General features: G+C 38.7%; 1 protein-coding gene across 5 annotated transcripts in view; it reads left to right on the top strand.

The window, feature by feature from the left end:
- The window catches only part of LOC133560246 (phospholipid-transporting ATPase ABCA1-like), a 277,208-nt gene that overhangs the window by 232,598 nt on the left and 24,748 nt on the right, over positions 1 to 19,862 (top strand). For all 5 annotated transcript variants that reach the window (XM_061912560.1, XM_061912562.1, XM_061912559.1 and 2 more), the window contains 5 exons: positions 3,785 to 3,891; positions 9,392 to 9,533; positions 9,873 to 10,007; positions 12,277 to 12,380; positions 12,537 to 12,629. In XM_061912560.1, coding sequence (XP_061768544.1) covers positions 3,785 to 3,891; positions 9,392 to 9,533; positions 9,873 to 10,007; positions 12,277 to 12,380; positions 12,537 to 12,629 — 581 coding nt within the window. The remainder of the gene's footprint in view (positions 1 to 3,784; positions 3,892 to 9,391; positions 9,534 to 9,872; positions 10,008 to 12,276; positions 12,381 to 12,536; positions 12,630 to 19,862) is intronic.

Genomic DNA, 19,862 nt, shown 5'->3' on the forward strand with positions numbered 1-19,862 from the left:
GGAAACTGCTGTTAATGACTTAAGTGGATTTTTTTTATTTTAAAGAAAGACAATCATGGGGTGTTTGTATGTTCAGTTATTTTGCAGGTAAACTATTTTCGGAATTAAATATTAAACAAATACCACAAAATAACAACAGTTTTATTATAGGCTCTGTGTGCAAAAAAATGGGTAAACTGTTCACCAATAATGAAATATAATGTAAAAAAATCCGATATGTAATTTTCATTTTATTTTTTTAAAGGGCTGTCAAAGGAATACAATATTTGAATGTGATTAATCAACATTTTCCAAGAGTTAACTCATGTTTAATCCTGATTAATCTCAGGTAGATACATTTGTTTCCATTTTAAACAAGTGTACCTTATAGATGTCAAAGTTTTAATACTATCAACATGGGACTAACCAGGGGTCTCAGACACGTGGCCCGCGAGACGTTATTTTGCGGCCCCCTCCTTAATATGAAAGTTTAATGTTAGTGCGGCCCGGAAGTTTTGTATAATTGGTGCTTGACAGCGTTGTGTGCGGAGCTGTAGGAATCTACCAATCACGGTGTGGTATATGGCTCTCGAGGGCTGAACATTGACATCACTTGCGTGATGCAAGCAGAGAACCCCCCCCTTGCTCCAGACAGAGACGATTTTTGTTATGTGGGTCCAAAATGGCTCTTTCAACGTTGTGGGTTGCCTACCCCTGCGTTAGTGGAAAAGCGGCAAATGAGTGAAAGCGACAGAGACGTTGCCATGGAGATGAGGGTTTTCTTACGTGCCTGGCTGCAGTCGCACCGCAACATCTGTCCGTCAGTAATAACATTCCCCGATGACCTGGACCAATTCAAACCGTTATTTGTTTTTGTTTTTTATTTAATTTGCATTGCCTTTTGTTTCGTAATCCTCATTTTGTTCATTTGTATTTGGATTTTATTTTGTGTTGAAAATAAATATAAAGACATTTAAAAAATATATATTTTTTAAGAAATCTTTTCTTGCGGCCCACCCTAACCCAGACTCTGCATCAAGTGGCCCCCAGGTCAATTGAGTTTGAGACCCCTGGACTAGACAATTTGTTTGCTTTATGCAAATATTTTTTCAAATGTACACTGAAGCTCATGACAAGATAGACATGAACACTACTTTAATGACAATAAAAGAATTAGCCGCGGTGCGCCAATGTTGATGGTGATTTTGTATCCTTGGCATCATTTGTATCCCCTGCTGATGCAGCGCTTGCATTTAAAGGGATGGAGCTTCTCTTCTGGTGTTTAGATACCAGCTAAGTGCTTAAATAACACAAAATGTGGATTATTAAGATCACAGTTTGATGGTAAAAGATGACCTGAGATATTTTTAACTAAATAAATGCTTATGATATTCTGTGCAATTTGTGTTATACCATTTAATCATATTCATGTTGCTGCGTGACACTGTCTTAACCTAATGTATTTTGTGACTTAGTGTAATATTGCTACTGTGAGCGATCAGCCTGCTGAACAGGACTATCATCTAAAACCTGTTCAAAGGAATATACACATTATTTCAGCCTGACAGAAAATGTGTCCTGTATCATTCTCAATTGATGTACAAGCATGTATTTAATGAATTAAAGAAAATTCTAAATGTTTTTAAATATTTGAAAAATAATAATTTTTAAAAACTCTGCCGTTGAATACATTTTTTGTTAACTCGTGGTAACTTTGACAGCCCTGAAAATAAAAAAAAATTCAGAAGTCAGATGCAAATATTTCATGTGTATACATTTTTTTGTTTTAATTTTCAATAATATAATTCATATGGGGCAGCAGTGGTTAGCGCTGGTGCCTCACAGTGAGAAGGTCTTGGGTTTGAGTTTGTATGTTTGCATGTTCTCTCTGTGATTGCATGGCTTCCCTACGGGTACTCCCGCTTCCTTCCGCCTCCAAATATATGCACCTGGTGATAAGTTGATTGGCAACACTAAATTTGCCCTTGTGTGTGAATGTGAGTGTGAATGTTGTCTGTGTGTGTTAGCCCTGCGATAAGGAGGCGACTTGTCTAGGGTGTATCCCGCCATCTGCCCCCCGCAACACTAAATTTGCCCTTGTGTGTGAATGTGAGTGTGAATGTTGTCCGTGTGTGTTAGCCCTGCGATAAGGGGGCGACTTGTCTAGGGTGTATCCCGCCATCTGCCCCCCGCAACCCCAAAAAGGACAAGGGGTTGAAATTGGATGGATGGCCAATTCATTTATAAACTTAAAATCAAAAGGTTTCTTTTATATTTCATTTAATAACTAACAGTATTTCATTTGTCAGTTCAGTCTTTAAACACATCATTTTAATGTGTACATTTAATTTTAAAATTAATTTAAAGTTTTGTGACAACTAAAGTCAAATGTGACGACTCATTTATTAGATTATTTCATTGGGTATTAAAATTAACACATTAAACATTATTTTTTTTATGTGTATTCTTCTTATAGTAGTAAACTGCACAGAAAAAATATCTACTGTTTTTAGCACCCCTTTTATTGCGGTACCAACCGCAGTGGTAACCTATTTTCTATGTTGTGTAGGACTTTCAAATGTCTATATTGGACTTATTTGCTTTTTCTTTCCAACATAATCTGAAATGCTGACAAGCGTTGGTATAAATCCTTTCCTCCTTGCCCACTGTTTACTCAGAGCTCAGTGGAAATGCCAAGATCAGTATTGTCATTCCCCACCACACATTTTTCATGCATTATTTACTGTACATCAAGCTTAACTTAGCTGTCTCCTATGCATTTTCACCCAAGACAGGTTGCTAATATGCAGCTCTCTATAGGGGGTGGAAATCTAATATTTATGACTGACTTCAAGCATTCAAAGACAGAAGGAACACTAGTGTTTTTGGAGTCGTTGCTTAACCCCTTCTGATGCTAGGATTTTTTGGCTACAACACATAAAAAGTAAAATGTAAAGTAAATGCAAAATGCTTGAACCATTTGTAGGGGAGGTGTGGCTTTGGGCTTTTTTTCCCCCCTAACAGTCAGAATTTAAGCACTACTGACAGTGAAGATTAGGAGTTGGAACACACTGAAAAAGAAAGATTTTTTTTTTAGGTTGGTCTTTATTTTTCACAGAAATATGTGACTTTAAAATAGTTAGTTTGAACTGAATAACTTATTGTGGACGGGAAAACACAATCCCATTTAGAAATTGGCATTGATACTGCAAACATTGAGGATTATTAAAGTTAAAGTTAGAGTGCCAATGATTGTCACACACACACTAGGTGTGGCGAAATTATTCTCTGCATTCGACCCATCACCCTTGATCACTCCCTGGGAGGTGAGGGGAGCAGTGGGCAGCAGCGTTGGCCTCGCCCGGGAATCATTTTGGTGATTTAACCCCCAATTCCAACCCTTAATGCTGACTGCCAAGCAGGGAGGTAATGGGTCCCATTTTTATAGTCTTTGGTATGACTTGGCCTGGGTTTGAACTCAGATTCTACCCATCTCAGGGCGTACACTCCAACCACTATACACAGGTTTTTTTAAAGTTAGGGTAAAACAAACACAGCATTATTGCTTCCTGACACTGTATCTTTTCGCTGAAAAACTTACAGTGCACATTTTTTGTTGCTTTGTTTCTCAGGAGTTCCTTGCTCTTCAAGCTTTTAATGACAAATAAACGTGTCAGCCATATTTGAAGAGAGCCAAGTACTTTTTTTACACAAATAAATAACAGTCCTGTCATATAATCTGACCTTTAACTAACAATAACATTTTTATTTCAATGGTTGACTATATACGTTTGTTCTCCATCAGTGTTTTGGCTTGCTTGGAATCAACGGTGCCGGAAAGACCACCACTTTTAAAATGCTAACAGGTGACATCTCTGTCTCCAGTGGAGAGGCCTTTCTCAACGGATACAGGTGAGTCACTAGCTAGTATCAGAGCATGAATTTATATAAGTATATCCATGCATGCATACCGTATTTTTTGGAGTATAAGTCGCTCCGGAGTATGAGTCGCACCTCCCGAAAATGCATAATAAAGAAGGAAAAAAAAACATATAAAAGGTCGCACTTTAGTATGTCGCATTTTTTGGGGAAATTTATTTGATAAAACCCAACACCAAGAATAGACATTTGAAAGGCAATTAAAAATAAATAAAGAATAGTGAACAACAGGCTGAATAAATGTACGTTATATGACGCATAAATAACCAACTGAGAAGGTGCCTGGTATGTTAGCGTAACATATTATGGTAAGAGTCATTCAGATAACTATAACATATAGAACATGCTATACATTAACCAAACAATCTGTCACTCCTAATTGCTAAATCCCATGAAATCTTATACGTCTAGTCTCTCACGTGAATAAGCTAAATAATATTATTTGATATTTCACGGTAATGAGTAAATCGTTTCACACGTAAGTCGCTCCTGAGTATAAGTCGCACTCTCGGCCATACTATGAAAAAAAACTGCAATTTACAGTCCGAAAAATACGGTACATATATTTATACTGGTATTGTACGGTGTACCGGTACCAATAAAGTACCGTGGTACTAATGAATTAGAAACGATACTATACTGCCTTTGAAAATTAGGGATACTTTTATTTTCATGCGCATGCTGCAGTGATGTGGAGAGCAGAGGGGCATGAGGTTGAGTGTGTGAGCATGCACACATAGAACCAACAGCGCGTACAGGAACAAACAGCTTGGACAGGAAGAATGGCAAAAGACGGTGTTTATACTGGTTAATAAAGAGTGTGCGTGAAGTGGGATGTGAAAGTATTTGGGCTTCAAAACAATCGATCAAAATTACATATTAAAGGGGAAGGTTATCACAATTTCTGAAGGGTTAAAACCAATAAAAATCAGTTCCCAGTGGCTTATTTTATTTTTCGAAGTTTTTCTCAAAATTTTACCCATCATGCAATAATATCCCAAAAACACGGCTTCAAAGTGCTTGACTTTAACCGTCGTTATATCCACCCGTCCATTTTCCTGTGACGTCACAGCATGACCACACAGAAACAAATATGGCGGATAGCACAGAAAGGTATAGCGATATTAGCTCGGATTCAGACTTGGATTTCAGCGCCGTAAGCGATTCAACAGATTACGATGTATTGAAACGAATGGTTGGAGTGTGGAGGCAGGTAGCGAAAACGAAATTGAAGAAGAAACTGAAGCTACTGAGCCATATCACGACAGACAGCGGCACGGGAGGAAGCGAGGACAAATTCGGCGATCGCCTTCTAACCAACGATTGGTATGTGCTTGTTTGGCATTAAATGTGGGTGGAGGGAAAGGCTGGATGCAAATATAGCTACAAATGAGGCATAATGAAGCAATATGTACATACAGCTAGCCTAAATAGCATGTTAGCATCGATTAGCTTGCAGTCATGCCGTGACCAAATATGTCTGATTAGCACACTCCTCATAAGTCAATAACATCAACAAAACTCACCTTTGTGCATTCATGCACAACATTATAAGTTTGGTGGACAAAATGAGACAGAAAAAGAACTGGCATAAATCATATCCAGGGGGTTTACCTCGCTCGTCTGCGGGAAGAGACTGCCGTCGTCCCTGAATACTTCGCACTCCGGCAGATTCAGTGGTGCTCTATTTTCCAATATTGCAGATTTCGTTGACTTTATCGTTGGAAATGCATCTGCTTTGAGTGTCGCAGGATATCCACAAATTCTTGCATCTCTGTCGTAGCATACCTGTCGTCGGTAAAGTGTGCGGAACAAACGAGGGACTTTCGCATCTTTTGGCCACTGGTGCAACTTGAATCCGTCTCTGTTCGTGTTGTTACACCCTCTGACAACACACCCACAAGGTCTCCAGGGTACAGGAAAATATTCGAAAAAAGGGAAAATAACAGAGCTGATTTGACTTGGTGCGTATAATAAGATTGAGAAAATGGCGGCTCGCTTCCTGTTGTGATGTTATGGGTGAAAGGTCATCGCTCCGACAGGCTATCAAACGAAAGGCGTTTAAATCGCCAAATTCACCCCTTTAGAGTTCGGAAATCGGTTAAAAAAACATATGGTCTTTTTTCTGCAAAATCAAGGTATATATTAATGCTTAAATAGGTCTGGTGATAATCCATCCATCCATCCATTTTCTACTGCTTATTCCCTTTCGGGGTCGCGGGGGGCGCTGGCGCCTATCTCAGCTACAATCGGGCGGAAGGCGGGGTACAATGTTCCCCTTTAAACAGAGAAGTGCTGCGCTTTATAACATGCCTCACCAAAGGTGGCATGATTAAAGTATTACAATCTTTGCTTCAAATTTAGCTGAAAAATTATACAAGCAGTCAGATCGACTGGCAATAAAGTAAAGCAGCTCCACTGCTGTGGACATACAGATACGCAGGCGCACACACAGCTGCTTAGCGTGTTGCCATTAATTATCACAGTAAAAAATCCAAACCACCCACATAGCATAAACTAATGCAAGTAAATGACTGGATTTTGTGAAAAATTCCTACAATTTGTGTTTTATCTTAAACAAATGTGTGTTTTACCTGCTACATGTCTTATCTTTGTACTTTTAGCCATATAATATTGTTTTTAGCATTTACTAATGATACTCTTTTTCTTAAACTACATACCAAGAATGGCAACCATAAATCATGAAGCATGTAAAATAATGTCAGTTAGAGCTTGCTATTCTATTCTAACATAATCCGAGATTACGGCAGGCTACATGTACTATATAAAATTGTAAATTGTTATTTTTGAATGCAATAAGAAAAACCCAATGTGTTTAATGCCTCTTAACTTTGATTTTAACCTGCTAGAAGTGTTCTTTGATTGCATTAAGAAACATATGTTTAATATATTATAACATGATGTGTTAAATTGAAGCCCTTATGACATTTTTTGTGGTCCCCTTTATTTTGAAAAGTATCGAAATACATGTTTGTACCGGTACCAAAATACTGGTATCGGGACAACCCTAATTTATACACACTTTGGGAAAAATGATGATCCAGAACCTTATATTTTTTTGCCTAAATATAAGAAGGACAAACTACAAGTTTTAGAACCTGAGTGATAATCAGATGCAGCTCTAATGACACACTAAGCAACCTTTAGCACTATAAGTGCTGAACAAAGAATACAAACTGCCAAGTACAAACATAGTAAAACAATCACATACTGTACAATTTCTGCTCTCAGTGGAATGCCTACTGATGGCATGTGCATATAATCCCGTTTAGATGAATAATGAATCATAATCCTCACACAGGTAAAACAAAAAAAAAGGTAGCAGACTGCAGCAAACTGTCTTTTTGTATCTTTCTCGCAATTTGCGGGTCTAAATTGAATGTCAAAGTTAACTAACTTCCCAGTTTACAGCCACAAACTTCTACTGTACAAGTAGAATCTACAATTAATTTATACCAACTCCGAGGTGATGCAGCAGCTCACCAGCCCACTATGTCAATATAGCATAAGCTGGTTAGCTCTCTGCGATCACAATGCTGCTAAAAGTAATTCCTCTGTGTTAGCGTTTATTATAACAATAATAATAATAATAATTCTTGGATAAAAATGTTCAGGTCATGACATGTAAATGGAGTTGGCAGTTTTTTAATGTTTTTTTTTTTAGTGGGCTTCATTGTAAGCCATCTAATACATGCGGTATATTACAAATTTATAATAAATTTTTTTTTTTTTTAAAGAAAAATGTAGCCCTTACATGAGGATGGTGAATTATAGGCAACATTACAAAAATCGTGGGATCACACTCCTCAGCCTTCCCGGTAAGGTTTATTCAGGTGTACTGGAGAGGAGGCTTCGCCGGATAGTCGAACCTCGGATTCAGGAGGAACAGTGTGGTTTTCGTCCTGGTCGTGGAACTGTGGACCAGCTCTATACTCTCGGCAGGGTTCTTGAGGGTGCATGGGAGTTTGCCCAACCAGTCTACATGTGCTTTGTGGACTTGGAGAAGGCATTCGACCGTGTCCCTCGGGAAGTCCTGTGGGGAGTGCTCAGAGAGTATGGGGTATCGGACTGTCTTATTGTGGCAGTCCGCTCCCTGTACGATCAGTGTCAGAGCTTGGTCCGCATTGCTGGCAGTAAGTCGGACACGTTTCCAGTGAGGGTTGGACTCCGCCAAGGCTGTCCTTTGTCACCCATTCTGTTCATAACTTTTATGGACAGAATTTCTAGGCGCAGCCAAGGCGTTGAGGGGTTTCGGTTTGGTGGCCACTGGATTAGGTCTCTGCTTTTTGCGGATGATGTAGTCCTAATGGCTTCATCTGGCCGGGATCTTCAGCTCTCACTGGATCGGTTCGCAGCCGAGTGTGAAGCGACCGGAATGAGAATCAGCACCTCCAAGTCCGAGTCCATGGTTCTCGCCCGGAAAAGGGTGGAGTGCCATCTCCGGGTTGGGGAGGAGACCCTGCCCCAAGTTCAAGTATCTAGGAGTCTTGTTCACGAGTGGGGGAAGAGTGGATCGTGAGATTGACAGGCGGATCGGTGCGGCGTCTTCAGTAATGCGGACGTTGTATCGATCCGTTGTGGTGAAGAAGGAGCTGAGCCGGAAGGCAAAGCTCTCAATTTACCGGTCGATCTACGTTCCCATCCTCACCTATGGTCATGAGCTTTGGGTCATGACCGAAAGGATAAGATCACGGGTACAAGCGGCCGAAATGAGTTTCCGCCGCCGGGTGGCGGGGCTCTCCCTTAGAGATAGGGTGAGAAGCTCTGCCATCCGGGAGGGACTCAAAGTAAAGCCGCTGCTCCTCCACATCGAGAGGAGCCAGATGAAGTGGTTTGGGCATCTGGTCAGGATGCCACCCGAACGCCTCCCTAGGGATGTGTTTAGGGCACGTCCAGCTGGTAGGAGGCCACGGGGAAGACCCAGGACACGTTGGGAAGACTATGTCTCCCGGCTGGCCTGGGAACGCCTCGGGATCCCCCGGGAAGAGCTAGACGAAGTGGCTGGAGATAGGGAAGTCTGGGCTTCCCTGCTTAGGCTGCTGCCCCCGCGACCCGACCTCGGATAAGCGGAAGATGATGAATGGATGGATGGATTACAAAAAAGTGCAGTTCCTTTTCAAGTGTTTTTTTTTTTTTTTTTTTTTTTTTTTACAAAATAATATAATGTAATGCCTTTTATTCACCCAATCACACGCAAGCAGACACAAACTCAAATATACTTGGGAAACAATTAGTTGTAAACAAAGTATCACTTGTGCTCCAAAGCCTGCTCCCAATATCTGCTCCCTTCCAAGTGAAAACCCTGCCATTAGGTTGAAAGCGGGGAAAAAAAGAGAACTGAACCTGAAAAAGTTCACCATTGTAGTTCGACTCTGGAGTCAATAAGTTCCTTCTTTTGCTCTATCCTCTTGTTGTAGAAAGAAAAACAGATTTCCTCTCTTTTTGTTCTTAGCATACGCACAGAAATGAGCAACGTGCACCAGAACCTGGGCTACTGCCCTCAGTTCGACGCCATTGACGATCTGCTAACAGGCCAAGAGCATCTGGAGTTTTATGCCAGGTTGCGAGGGGTTCCGGAAAAAGACGTCGCCATGGTAAATTTTCAATATTTTTGTTGTTGTCAACTGTCAAGAAGAGATGATTAGCCTGTTGCAAGCAGAGATAGATAGAAGCCATACATCAGGAAAAATGGCCGTGGGTAGAAAAGCAGATGCTGTACATTATTCACCACTACTGAGGCCTCCCAGAACTCCTCCTTTCTTTCTCACACTCTGCATCAAAAGACGGCTGGCCTGGCAGCAACCACGGGCTCAAACCCGGCGCCAGAGCTTTGATGTGCCCGCTGTGGTTTACTGTACATTCACGCTATTTTTTTTGCAATAAAAAAAATGTGCTGCAATGCGGTCACCGGCCTCTTTTTGTGTCCTAAAAAGGTGGCTGAGTGGGGCATCAAGAAATTAGGCCTGGTCAAATATGCCACAAAATCAGCGGGGACGTACAGCGGAGGGAACAAGCGCAAACTGTCTACTGCCATTGCTCTGATTGGTTGCCCACCAGTTGTCTTCCTGGTGAGTTCAGAAAAAAAAGTGTCTCCTTTTTTATTTATTTATTACAAATCTTATATTATGGGATGTTTGAGATATATTTATATTTATATATATATATATATATATATATATATATATATATATATATATATATGACTTGTCCAGGGTGTACCCCGCCATCCGCCCGATTGTAGCTGAGATAGGCGCCAGCGCCCCCCGCGACCCCAAAAGGGAATAAGCGGTAGAAAATGGATGGATATATATATATATATATATATATATATATATATATATATATATATATATATATATATATATATATATATATATATATATATATATATAGATAGGCGCCAGCGCCCCCCACGACCCCGAAAGGGAATAAGCGGTAGAAAATGGATGGATATATATATATATTTTGTTTGTAATTTCGTAATACCGATGTATGCAGCTGCTCCTCCAAACTAATGCCAGGCCACATGTCGTGCTGTAATGATAACACAAAATGTGTTTCTTTTACGGCGATGCCACTGGATATATTTCACAAATAAACACTATGCAAAAAAAGACAAATTGTGTCATATAAATTAATAGTGACTTATTTTTAACAATTCAAAACTTAAAAAAAAAAATCACGGCCAATATTTAATTACAATAACATGTTCTACTATAAACAATAAAGACAGGTCTTTCTTAAATTCGCAAATGCGAATCAAATTCAATTAGACTGGCAACCTATGAATTATTTTCCCTAGTGATTAATTACATTTGTTTAAAAGTAATTCCGTTACTAACTCAATTACTTTTTGGTAAAGTAACTATAATTATTTACTTTTCAAAGCAATTTAAAAAACACTGCTGTTGACACATGCATTTCAATGTACTGTTATATTTTAAAATAGGTTTTCTCATCCACAAAAACAAATATTCTTCTTGTTGAATAATACATTTTTAGGTGAAAGTTTAACATTAGGTCCTTGTCCTAGTTTCTCTTGTTATATTTTTATTTTACTGTTATATATGTATTGTTATTGTTGCTTTTTATTTTTTAAATCTTATTGTAATATTTTTCTATTTTGTTTCCATTTATACCCCCATTATTTACTTTTCAAATTCAATCTCAATTCTTTACACTACTACTGGAATTTTAATTTTCCTGAGGGAAGTCTCTGGAAGGAATCAATAAAGTACTATCTATCTATCTATCTATCTATCTATCTATCTATCTATCTATCTATCTATCTACCTATCTATCTATCTATCTATCTATCTATCTATCTATCTATCTATCTATCTTAAAAACGGTAGAGCACTCCTGTCATATAAAGTTCTTTGACTTTGTCTGTAGGTCCTTCAGACGTCAACAATAAAAATAGAATTTCTGAAGAGTGAGTTACAAAAGTATGTGTCCATTCGTCATTCATTTTAGTTACTGGACCAGAACAAGGCTGGCCTTCGCTTTGAGCCAGTGGGACAGTGTTGTTGCTGCAATATTGTCTGCTTACGTAGGCCTGGTGTCCTCAAGGCGAGCAGACAGTAACACTTGGACAGCAAATGGCCATGGTGGGATCAGCCCAGGGGACTTGTTGGAGGTCTGGAAGGAAACCCGGGCAGGAGAGCGAGTTACTGGCACCCTCGCTCTAATCACGCATGAACAGACATACCCTGAGGAAAAGTGTCCTCTTTGTCTGTTTTTTTTCTCTTTTTTTGTTTTGTTACTGTTGTTGACGGACTCCATTCACTCAGGTACCAACACAACATTGGCGTCAGCACAATGATGCATTGGATTAATCCAAAAATTGTACATTGAAAAAATCAATTTCAAAATATAATCCATCCATCCATTTTCTACCGCTCATTCCCTTTTGAGGTCGCTATATAATGAAACATTTCATTTCCTTTTGAAGATAGCCCTTTGAGCTTGTACTGTAAGATCTCCTTTTGAGGGGGTAGACAGACAAAATATAAATAGAGGGTATAAGGGTTGTTGACATTAATTCATTGTATGTTTACAGTAACAGTGATGTACGCATTTTTGTTTACATATTTATTTTAAAAATATTGATTTGCCTTTTGATTGAATTGGACCATAGAGCAAGTCCTGCTCAGTGTAGTCGCTTATATAGTCAAATCACATTTTTGAAAGAAAGACCTTGAGGTCCACAGGGAAAGTCTGTTTGTCCTCTAAATACAATGAAATAAAGTGAAACATTAAAAGACAAGACTACAGAAAAAATGTGCCCAATAAATAAAATTAATTGCATTAAAGGTGAGAACATTTTTTTCGCAGGATGAACCGACCACTGGGATGGACCCCAAAGCTCGGCGATTTCTATGGGACTGCATTCTGAGTGTCGTCAAGGAGGGACGCTCTGTCATTCTCACCTCACACAGGTACTCTCATCTTTATGCTGTTAATTCTCTCACATTCTTAATTCGTGCCAATATAAAAATATTTACATGTCCAGACGTCGTCACGATCATTTTCTTAATTCATTCAAAATTTTTGTATTTGTTATTGTCAATTACTGTTCCTTTTGGGCCTAACAGTATGGAGGAGTGTGAAGCACTGTGCACGCGCATGGCCATCATGGTCAACGGACGCTTTAAATGTCTCGGGAGCATCCAGCATCTTAAGAGCAGGTAATTCAAATTTATTTTTTTATTATACTTTTGGGTCCTTTTTTTTAAATTTATTTGTCGAGGTTGCACTAATATTTTTACGTTTTTGTGACCGATAAATGTTGTTAAAATGAAACTTGTGTTAAATGATACAAGACCATCAAAGGATAAGGTTCAGGTATTTAGAAGTGAGCCCTGTTTATGTTGTGAATACAGTATGCTATGTTACTATGAAGTAGAGATCATGTAGAGCAGTGGTTCTCAAACTTTTTTCAGTTATGTACCCCCTGTGAACATTTTTTTAATTCAAGTACCCCCTAATTTGAACAAAGCATTTTTGGTTGAAAAAAAGAGATAAAGAAGTAAAATACAGCACTATGTCATCAGTCTCTGATTTATTAAATTGTATAACAGTGCAAAATATTGCTCGTTTCTAGTGGTCTTTCTTGAACTATTTGGAGAAAAAAGATATAAAAATAACAAAAAACTTGTTGAAAAATAAACAAGTGATTCAATTATAAATAAAGATTTCTGCACAAGGCTTCACGGTGGCAGAGGGGTTAGTGCGTCTGCCTCACAATACGAAGTTCCTGCCGTCCTGGGTTCAAATCCAGGCTCGGGATCTTTCTGTGTGGAGTTTGCATGTCCTCCCTGTGACTGCGTGGGTTCCCTCAGGGTACTCCGGCTTCCTCCCACCTCTAAAAACATGCACCTGGGGATAGGTTGATTGGCAACACTAAATTGGCCCTAGTGTGTGAATGTGAGTGTGAATGTTGTCTGTCTATCTGTGTTGGCCCTGCGATGAGGTGGCGACTTGTCCAGGTGTACCCCGCCTTCCGCCCGATTGTAGCTGAGATATTCCCAAAAGGGAATAAGCGGTAGGAAATGGATGGATGGATTTCTACACATAGAACTAATCATCAACTTAAAGTGCCCTCTTTGGGGACTGTAATAGAGATCCATCTGGATTCATTAACTTAAATCTAAATATTTTTTCACAAAAAAATAAATCTTTAACATCAGTATTTTTGGAACATTTCCACAAAAAAATGTAGCTGTCAACACTGAATATTGCATTGTTGCATTTCTTTTCACAGTTTATGAACTTACATTCATATTTTGTTGAAGTATTGTTCAATAAATATATTTATAAAGGATTTTTGAATTGTTGCTATTTTTAGAATATTTGAAAAAAAAAATCTCACGTACCCCTTGGCATACCTTCAAGTACCCCCAGGGGTACGCGTGCCCCCATTTGAGAACCACTGATGTAGATTATAGGCCAGTATCAAAAGTTTAAATTGAGATCGGAGGAAACATTGTACTAATGACACTCAACACAGGTTTGCAATGCAACGTGAGTATATTACAAAGTATACTAAAAGCCCAAATATGTACAAAATACAATACAATATTTACATTCTGCACATCTAATTCAGTCCCAATGCTTGACACAATTTTTTAGTCCATGGTTAGAATGTTGAGTGTTCTTAGGATATCCGCGGGTCATACCAAAGACTAAAAAATGGGACCAATTACAGTACCTCCGTGCCTGGCACTCAGCATCAAAGGTTGAAGCTGGGGGTTAAATCACCAAAAAGTATTCCCCAGCACAACCACCTCTGCTGTTCACTGCTCCCCTCCCAGTGGGTAGGTCTAATGCAGAGGATAATTTCACCACACCTAGTGTGTGTGACTATCAGTGGTACTTTAACTTTAAAAGAAAGCTCCTTTCTGGCTTCAGTCTGATGGCCGAGCAGCTCATACTACAGGTGTTTAATCCAGGACTGTAACGTCTCTTTCAATGTGGTCTTTAAACCTGGCCAGTTCCCATGTGTAATACAACAAACCTATGTAGATGTCTTGTTCACAAAAGTAGCCATGTTTGCTCTAGTTTTCGGGCTTGGAAGCACCAACCTTGAAGTAATGGCCGAGATGCCAGCTTGAAGTCTCACGACAAATGGCTCTCTTAAGTACGGAGTCTCGCAATAGTTTGTAATATGATACAAAGTGACATTACTGGGTTATACCTGCAAGCAGTTTTGGATCGCTCCTCATGTTTTTTTTTCTTTAAAATCAGTTTAAAAAGTGGACTCCTATTGATGTCAATGTGTGCCAGACTTCCTTATACGGGCATGCCCATGTAATGCTCTCGGCTTGCCCACTCCTCTCTGCTCAGGGAGTTATATTGCAGTGTGCTGCAATTACACAGACTTACTTGTTGCTCGTTGACCAATGGCCTAAAGAAAATGTGAAAGTGTTGCTTTCCTAAAGAGGCAAGCGTCAGGCAGAAGTGGATAGCTGCTTTTTCCTGGTCAGCAAAAGAAAAATACTTCCGTTTTGTCAACATGGGCCAGTACGAAGCTGGTTTAGCCGGTAAACTGCTGCTGAAAGACGACGTCTTTCCGGCGTCACTTGGCCGTGTTGAAACAGAGCAGCAAGATGTATGTCAAGAAATGTGATTTTCAGATTAATCGCGATTCGTAATCAGTTAAAGTTTTTTTTTTTAAGCTATACTGTCCAGCCACTCAGGCAAATCATAGTTGGTGTAGATCATGGGTGTTAAACTCTGGCCTGCGGGCCAAATTTGGCACGCCGTGTAATTTCATTTGGCCCTTGAGGTAATATCAAATTAAGATTAGAGCTGGTCCGCCGGTATTATACAGCGGCGATGCCTCTGTAACACTGCATTCACCCGCTGATACTCGTACTTGCCAACCCTCACAATATTCCCGGGAGACTCCCAAAGTTCAGTGCCCCTCACGAAAATCTCCTGGGGCAACCATTCTTCCGAGTTTCTCCCGATTTCCGCCCGGACAACAATATTGGGGGCGTGCCTTGAAGGCAGTGCCTTTAGCGTCCTCTACAGCCTGTCGTCACGTCCGCTTTTTCTTACCGGTCCAGTCGCATAATATATGCTGCTTTAACACACACAATTGAATGCAAGGCATACTTGATCAACAGCCAATAGGGTCACACTGAGGGTGGCCGTATAAACAACTTTAACACTTTTACAAATATGCGCCACACTGTGAAGCCACACCAAAACAAGAATGACAAACACATTTCGGGAGAACATCCGCACCGTAGCAAACATAAATTCAACAGAAGAAATACCCAGAATCCCTTGCAGCACTAACTATTCCGGGACGCTACAATATACACCCCCGCTACCACAAAACCCCGCTCCCCCAATTTTTATTTACATTTTTTTGATATGCCATTGATATTTTTTACTCATTATTATAATTTGAAACTCGATTTTGTATGTGACTATAAAGTTACATAAGCCTTGTCGTTTAATATTCAATGCAAAACTTGTTTGGGTCCCTATTAAAAGGTTAAATTGTTCAACCTTGGCCCGCGGCTTTGTTCAGTTTTAAAATTTGGCCCTCTCTGTATTTGAGTTTGACACCCCTGATGTAAATGCTTCTTTTTGCTGTACAAGTTCTCTTTGGAAAAAGTAGTGTGTGATACTGCTCTTGCTGCCTTATTTGGATTTCATTTTATTAAAAAAAACCAAAAAAATTGATAAGAGCGGTTTACATATTTTATGGAGGAATGTAATTATAGAAATGGCATCCGATGTTATTAAAAAGTATAGATTTTGAATCGATTCTGAATTGAATTGTGTGGTACCATAGATTACAACTCAGATAAATCATGAAGTAAAAAAAAAAAAAAATAACAAAAAAAACCTCCATCAAGCCAGTCACTGCCTCCGGATCCAAATACACTTTTATTTCAACAGTTGACATTTTCAAATTGGAAATTCTGATACTTTTGTATCATTTATGCTCACCGCCTGCACCGACAAAATGAGTAGGTGGAGCTCAGCAGCACTTCACAAGTCCTCGGGAGTCTGACCAATCACAGCGGAGTACAAAAGCGATGCACATTTACAAAGCTTTGTGTGGTTAATGTGTAGCGGAGTCCGAAAATCAAATGCAATCCGACAAACATTTGTATAATAGATCCACCTTTAAAAAAATGCCTTACATTACAGGTAGATAAAATGTCAAATGTATTATAACATTTCTATATATCAGAATTTACTTAATTTTTTGAAATTATACAACCACAATCACCTGCCAGTGACAGAAAACTGACTAATCAGACTCCATAAACCCTGCTACAGTGTAATTTATTTTGGATACGAAACACAGAAAGGTAGTGATAAACAAGGTGGTCAGTTGGACTCCCCAGTTCACAAGCATGCCCGATGAGCAGGTGATTTGACTACTTCCGTTGCTGCAATACCACAACCATGTGATTCGCACCGCTATGTGAAACAATATGGAATACTAAGACAATAATGGCCAGGGATGCCCAAAATGTATCCCAGAGACCTCATGTCATTATCAATTTGCATACTACGGAAAGAAACAAAAATAAAAAATCAGCAAAAGGCACAATGAGACAAAGCCATGTTGATGCCAACCACTGACAAAACAACTTTAAGGCATTTCTGAATCAAACAGTAGTATTTTAGAGCAGGGGTCACCAACCTTTTTGAAACCAAGAGCTACTTCTTGGGTACTGATTAATGCGAAGGGCTACCAGTTTGATACACACTTAAATAAATTGCCAGAAATAGCCAATTTGCTCAATTTTAATAAATATATATATATATATATATATATATATATATATATATATATATATATATATATATATATATATATATGTATATGTATATATATATATATATATATATATATATATATATATATATATATATAAAAGGGTATTTCTGTCTGTCATTCCGTCGTACATTTTTGTTCCTTTTACGGAAGGTTTTTTGTTGAGAATAAATTATGAAAAAAACACTTAATTGAACAGTTTAAAAGAGGAGAAAACACAAAAACAATGAAAATTAAATTTTGAAACATAGCTTATCTTCAATTTCGACTCTTTAAAAATCAAAATTCAACCGAAAAAAATGAAGAGAAAAACTAGCTAATTCGAATCTTTTTGAAAAAATTAAAAAAATAATTAATGGAACATCATTAGTAATTTTTCCTGATTGAGATTGATTTTAGAATTTTGATGACATGTTTTAAATAGGTCAAAATCCAATCTGCACTTTGTCAGAATATATAACAAACTGGACCAAGCTATATTTCTAACAAAGACAAATAATTATTTATTCTAGATTTTCCAGAACAAAAATTTTAAAAGAAATTCAAAAGACTTTGAAATAAGATTTAAATATGATTCTACAGAGTTTTATAGATCTGCCAGAATATTTTTTTTTAATTTTAATCATAATAAGTTTGAAGAAAAATTTCACAAATATTCTTCGTCAAAAAAAACAGAAGCTAAAATAGGGACGGCGTGGCGCAGTGGGAGAGTGGCCGTGCGCAACCCGAGGGTCCCTGTTTCAAATCCCACCTCGCACCAACCTCGTCACGTCCGTTGTGTCCTGAGCAAGACACTTCACCCTTGCTCCTGATGGATGCTGGTTGGCGCCTTGCATGGCAGCTCCCTCCATCAGTGTGTGAATGTGTGTGTGAATGGGTAAATGTGGAAGTAGTGTCAAAGCGCTTTGAGTACTTTGAAGGTAGAAAAGCGCTATACAAGTACAACCCATAAAATGAAGAATTAAATTAAAATGTATTTATTATTATTTACAATAAAACAAATACATTTACTTGAACATTGATTAAAATTGTCAGGAAAGAAGAGGAAGGAATTTAAAAGGTAAAAAGGTGTATGTGTTTAAAAATCCTAAAATAATTTTTAAGGTTGTATTTTTTGTCTAAAATTGTCTTTCTGAAAGTTATAAGAAGCAAAGTAAAAAAATAAATGAATTTATTTAAACAAGTGAAGACCAAGTCTTTAAAATATTTTCTTGGATTTTCAAATTCTATTTGAGTTTTGTCTCTCTTAGAATTAAAAATGTCGAGCAAAGCGAGACCAGCTTGCTAGTAAATAAATACAATTTAAAAAATAGAGGCAGCTCACTGGTAAGTGCTGCAATTTGAGCTATTTTTAGAACAGGCCAGCGGGCTACTCATCTGGTCCTTGCGGGCTACCTGGTGCCCGCGGGCACAGCGTTGGTGACCCCTGTTTTAGAGCAACATGATTTAGTCATCCAAATCATTACTTGAGTCGTGCGTGGCAACTGGGGAGAGTGGCCGTGCCAGCAATCTGAGGGTTACTGGTTCAATCCCCACCTTCTACCATCCTAGTCACGTCCGTTGTGTCCTTGAGCAAGACACTTCACCCTTGCTCCTGATGGATCCTGGTTAGCGCCTCACATGGCAGCTCCCTCTATCAGTGTGGGAATGTGTGTGAATGGGTGAATGTGGAAATAGTGTCAAAGCGCTTTGAGTTTCTTAAAAAGGTAGAAAAGCGCTATACAAGTATAACCCATTTACCATTTGAGTGAAAAAACTACTCAACTAAAGTAACTGCTGATTTATATATTAGCCATATATGTTTAATGGTACTTGCACTAAGACTGTAGTTAATGTGAGACACTTACAGCATATATTGTACCACAAAAGATACACAATTTATATTAAATTATAGTGTTGTAACAGGCTTAATGTTAGCGTGTGTACATCCATCCATTTTCTGCCGCTTGTCCCTTTTTTTGGTCTAAAACAAAATTATCCACAACATGTTTTTTTTTCCAAATGGAAGTGAAATTCTTGATAGGCTGAAAACAATTTGAGTGTTTGACATAGCTGTTTCTTTTTCCTGGCTTGTAAGGTAACTAACATTCAGTATGACTGAGCGCAGCCATGAGACTGCCAGGCTTTGATTTATTGGATAACAGAGTGAAATTCGCTGCAGGAAGTCTTTCTGACAAGACAAAATAGTCGTCGCAAGCAGTAATTACTAGAACAAATTATATAAATAAATGATCTATCAGAGTAAGTGTTTGTAACGCAAGGCCAAATGCTTTACATTTACCAGCAATGAGAAGGCAAAGCAGTGCCGGCCCAAGCCTCCAATGGGCCCTAAGCAGAATTTGATTTTGGGGCCCTCTATTTCTGCCGATAATATTGATTGTTGATCTTTCACACACCTACTATAAACTCTGGCAGTGTTGTTTACATTATCCTGTTGTCAGCCTGGCATGTCTTTACAAATGACATGTCATTTATAAAGATATGGGGGTGGCCCAGTTAAGAACATAAATAATACCAATGAATGAACCAATGATGTCCAGAGTGCCACATATGGTTCCTAATCTTAAAATGTAGAAAACATTCAGCTACAAGAGTGGCCTGGGGTTGAACA

This window comes from Nerophis ophidion, linkage group LG10 (assembly GCF_033978795.1).
Source record: "Nerophis ophidion isolate RoL-2023_Sa linkage group LG10, RoL_Noph_v1.0, whole genome shotgun sequence".
NCBI lineage: Eukaryota > Metazoa > Chordata > Actinopteri > Syngnathiformes > Syngnathidae > Nerophis > Nerophis ophidion.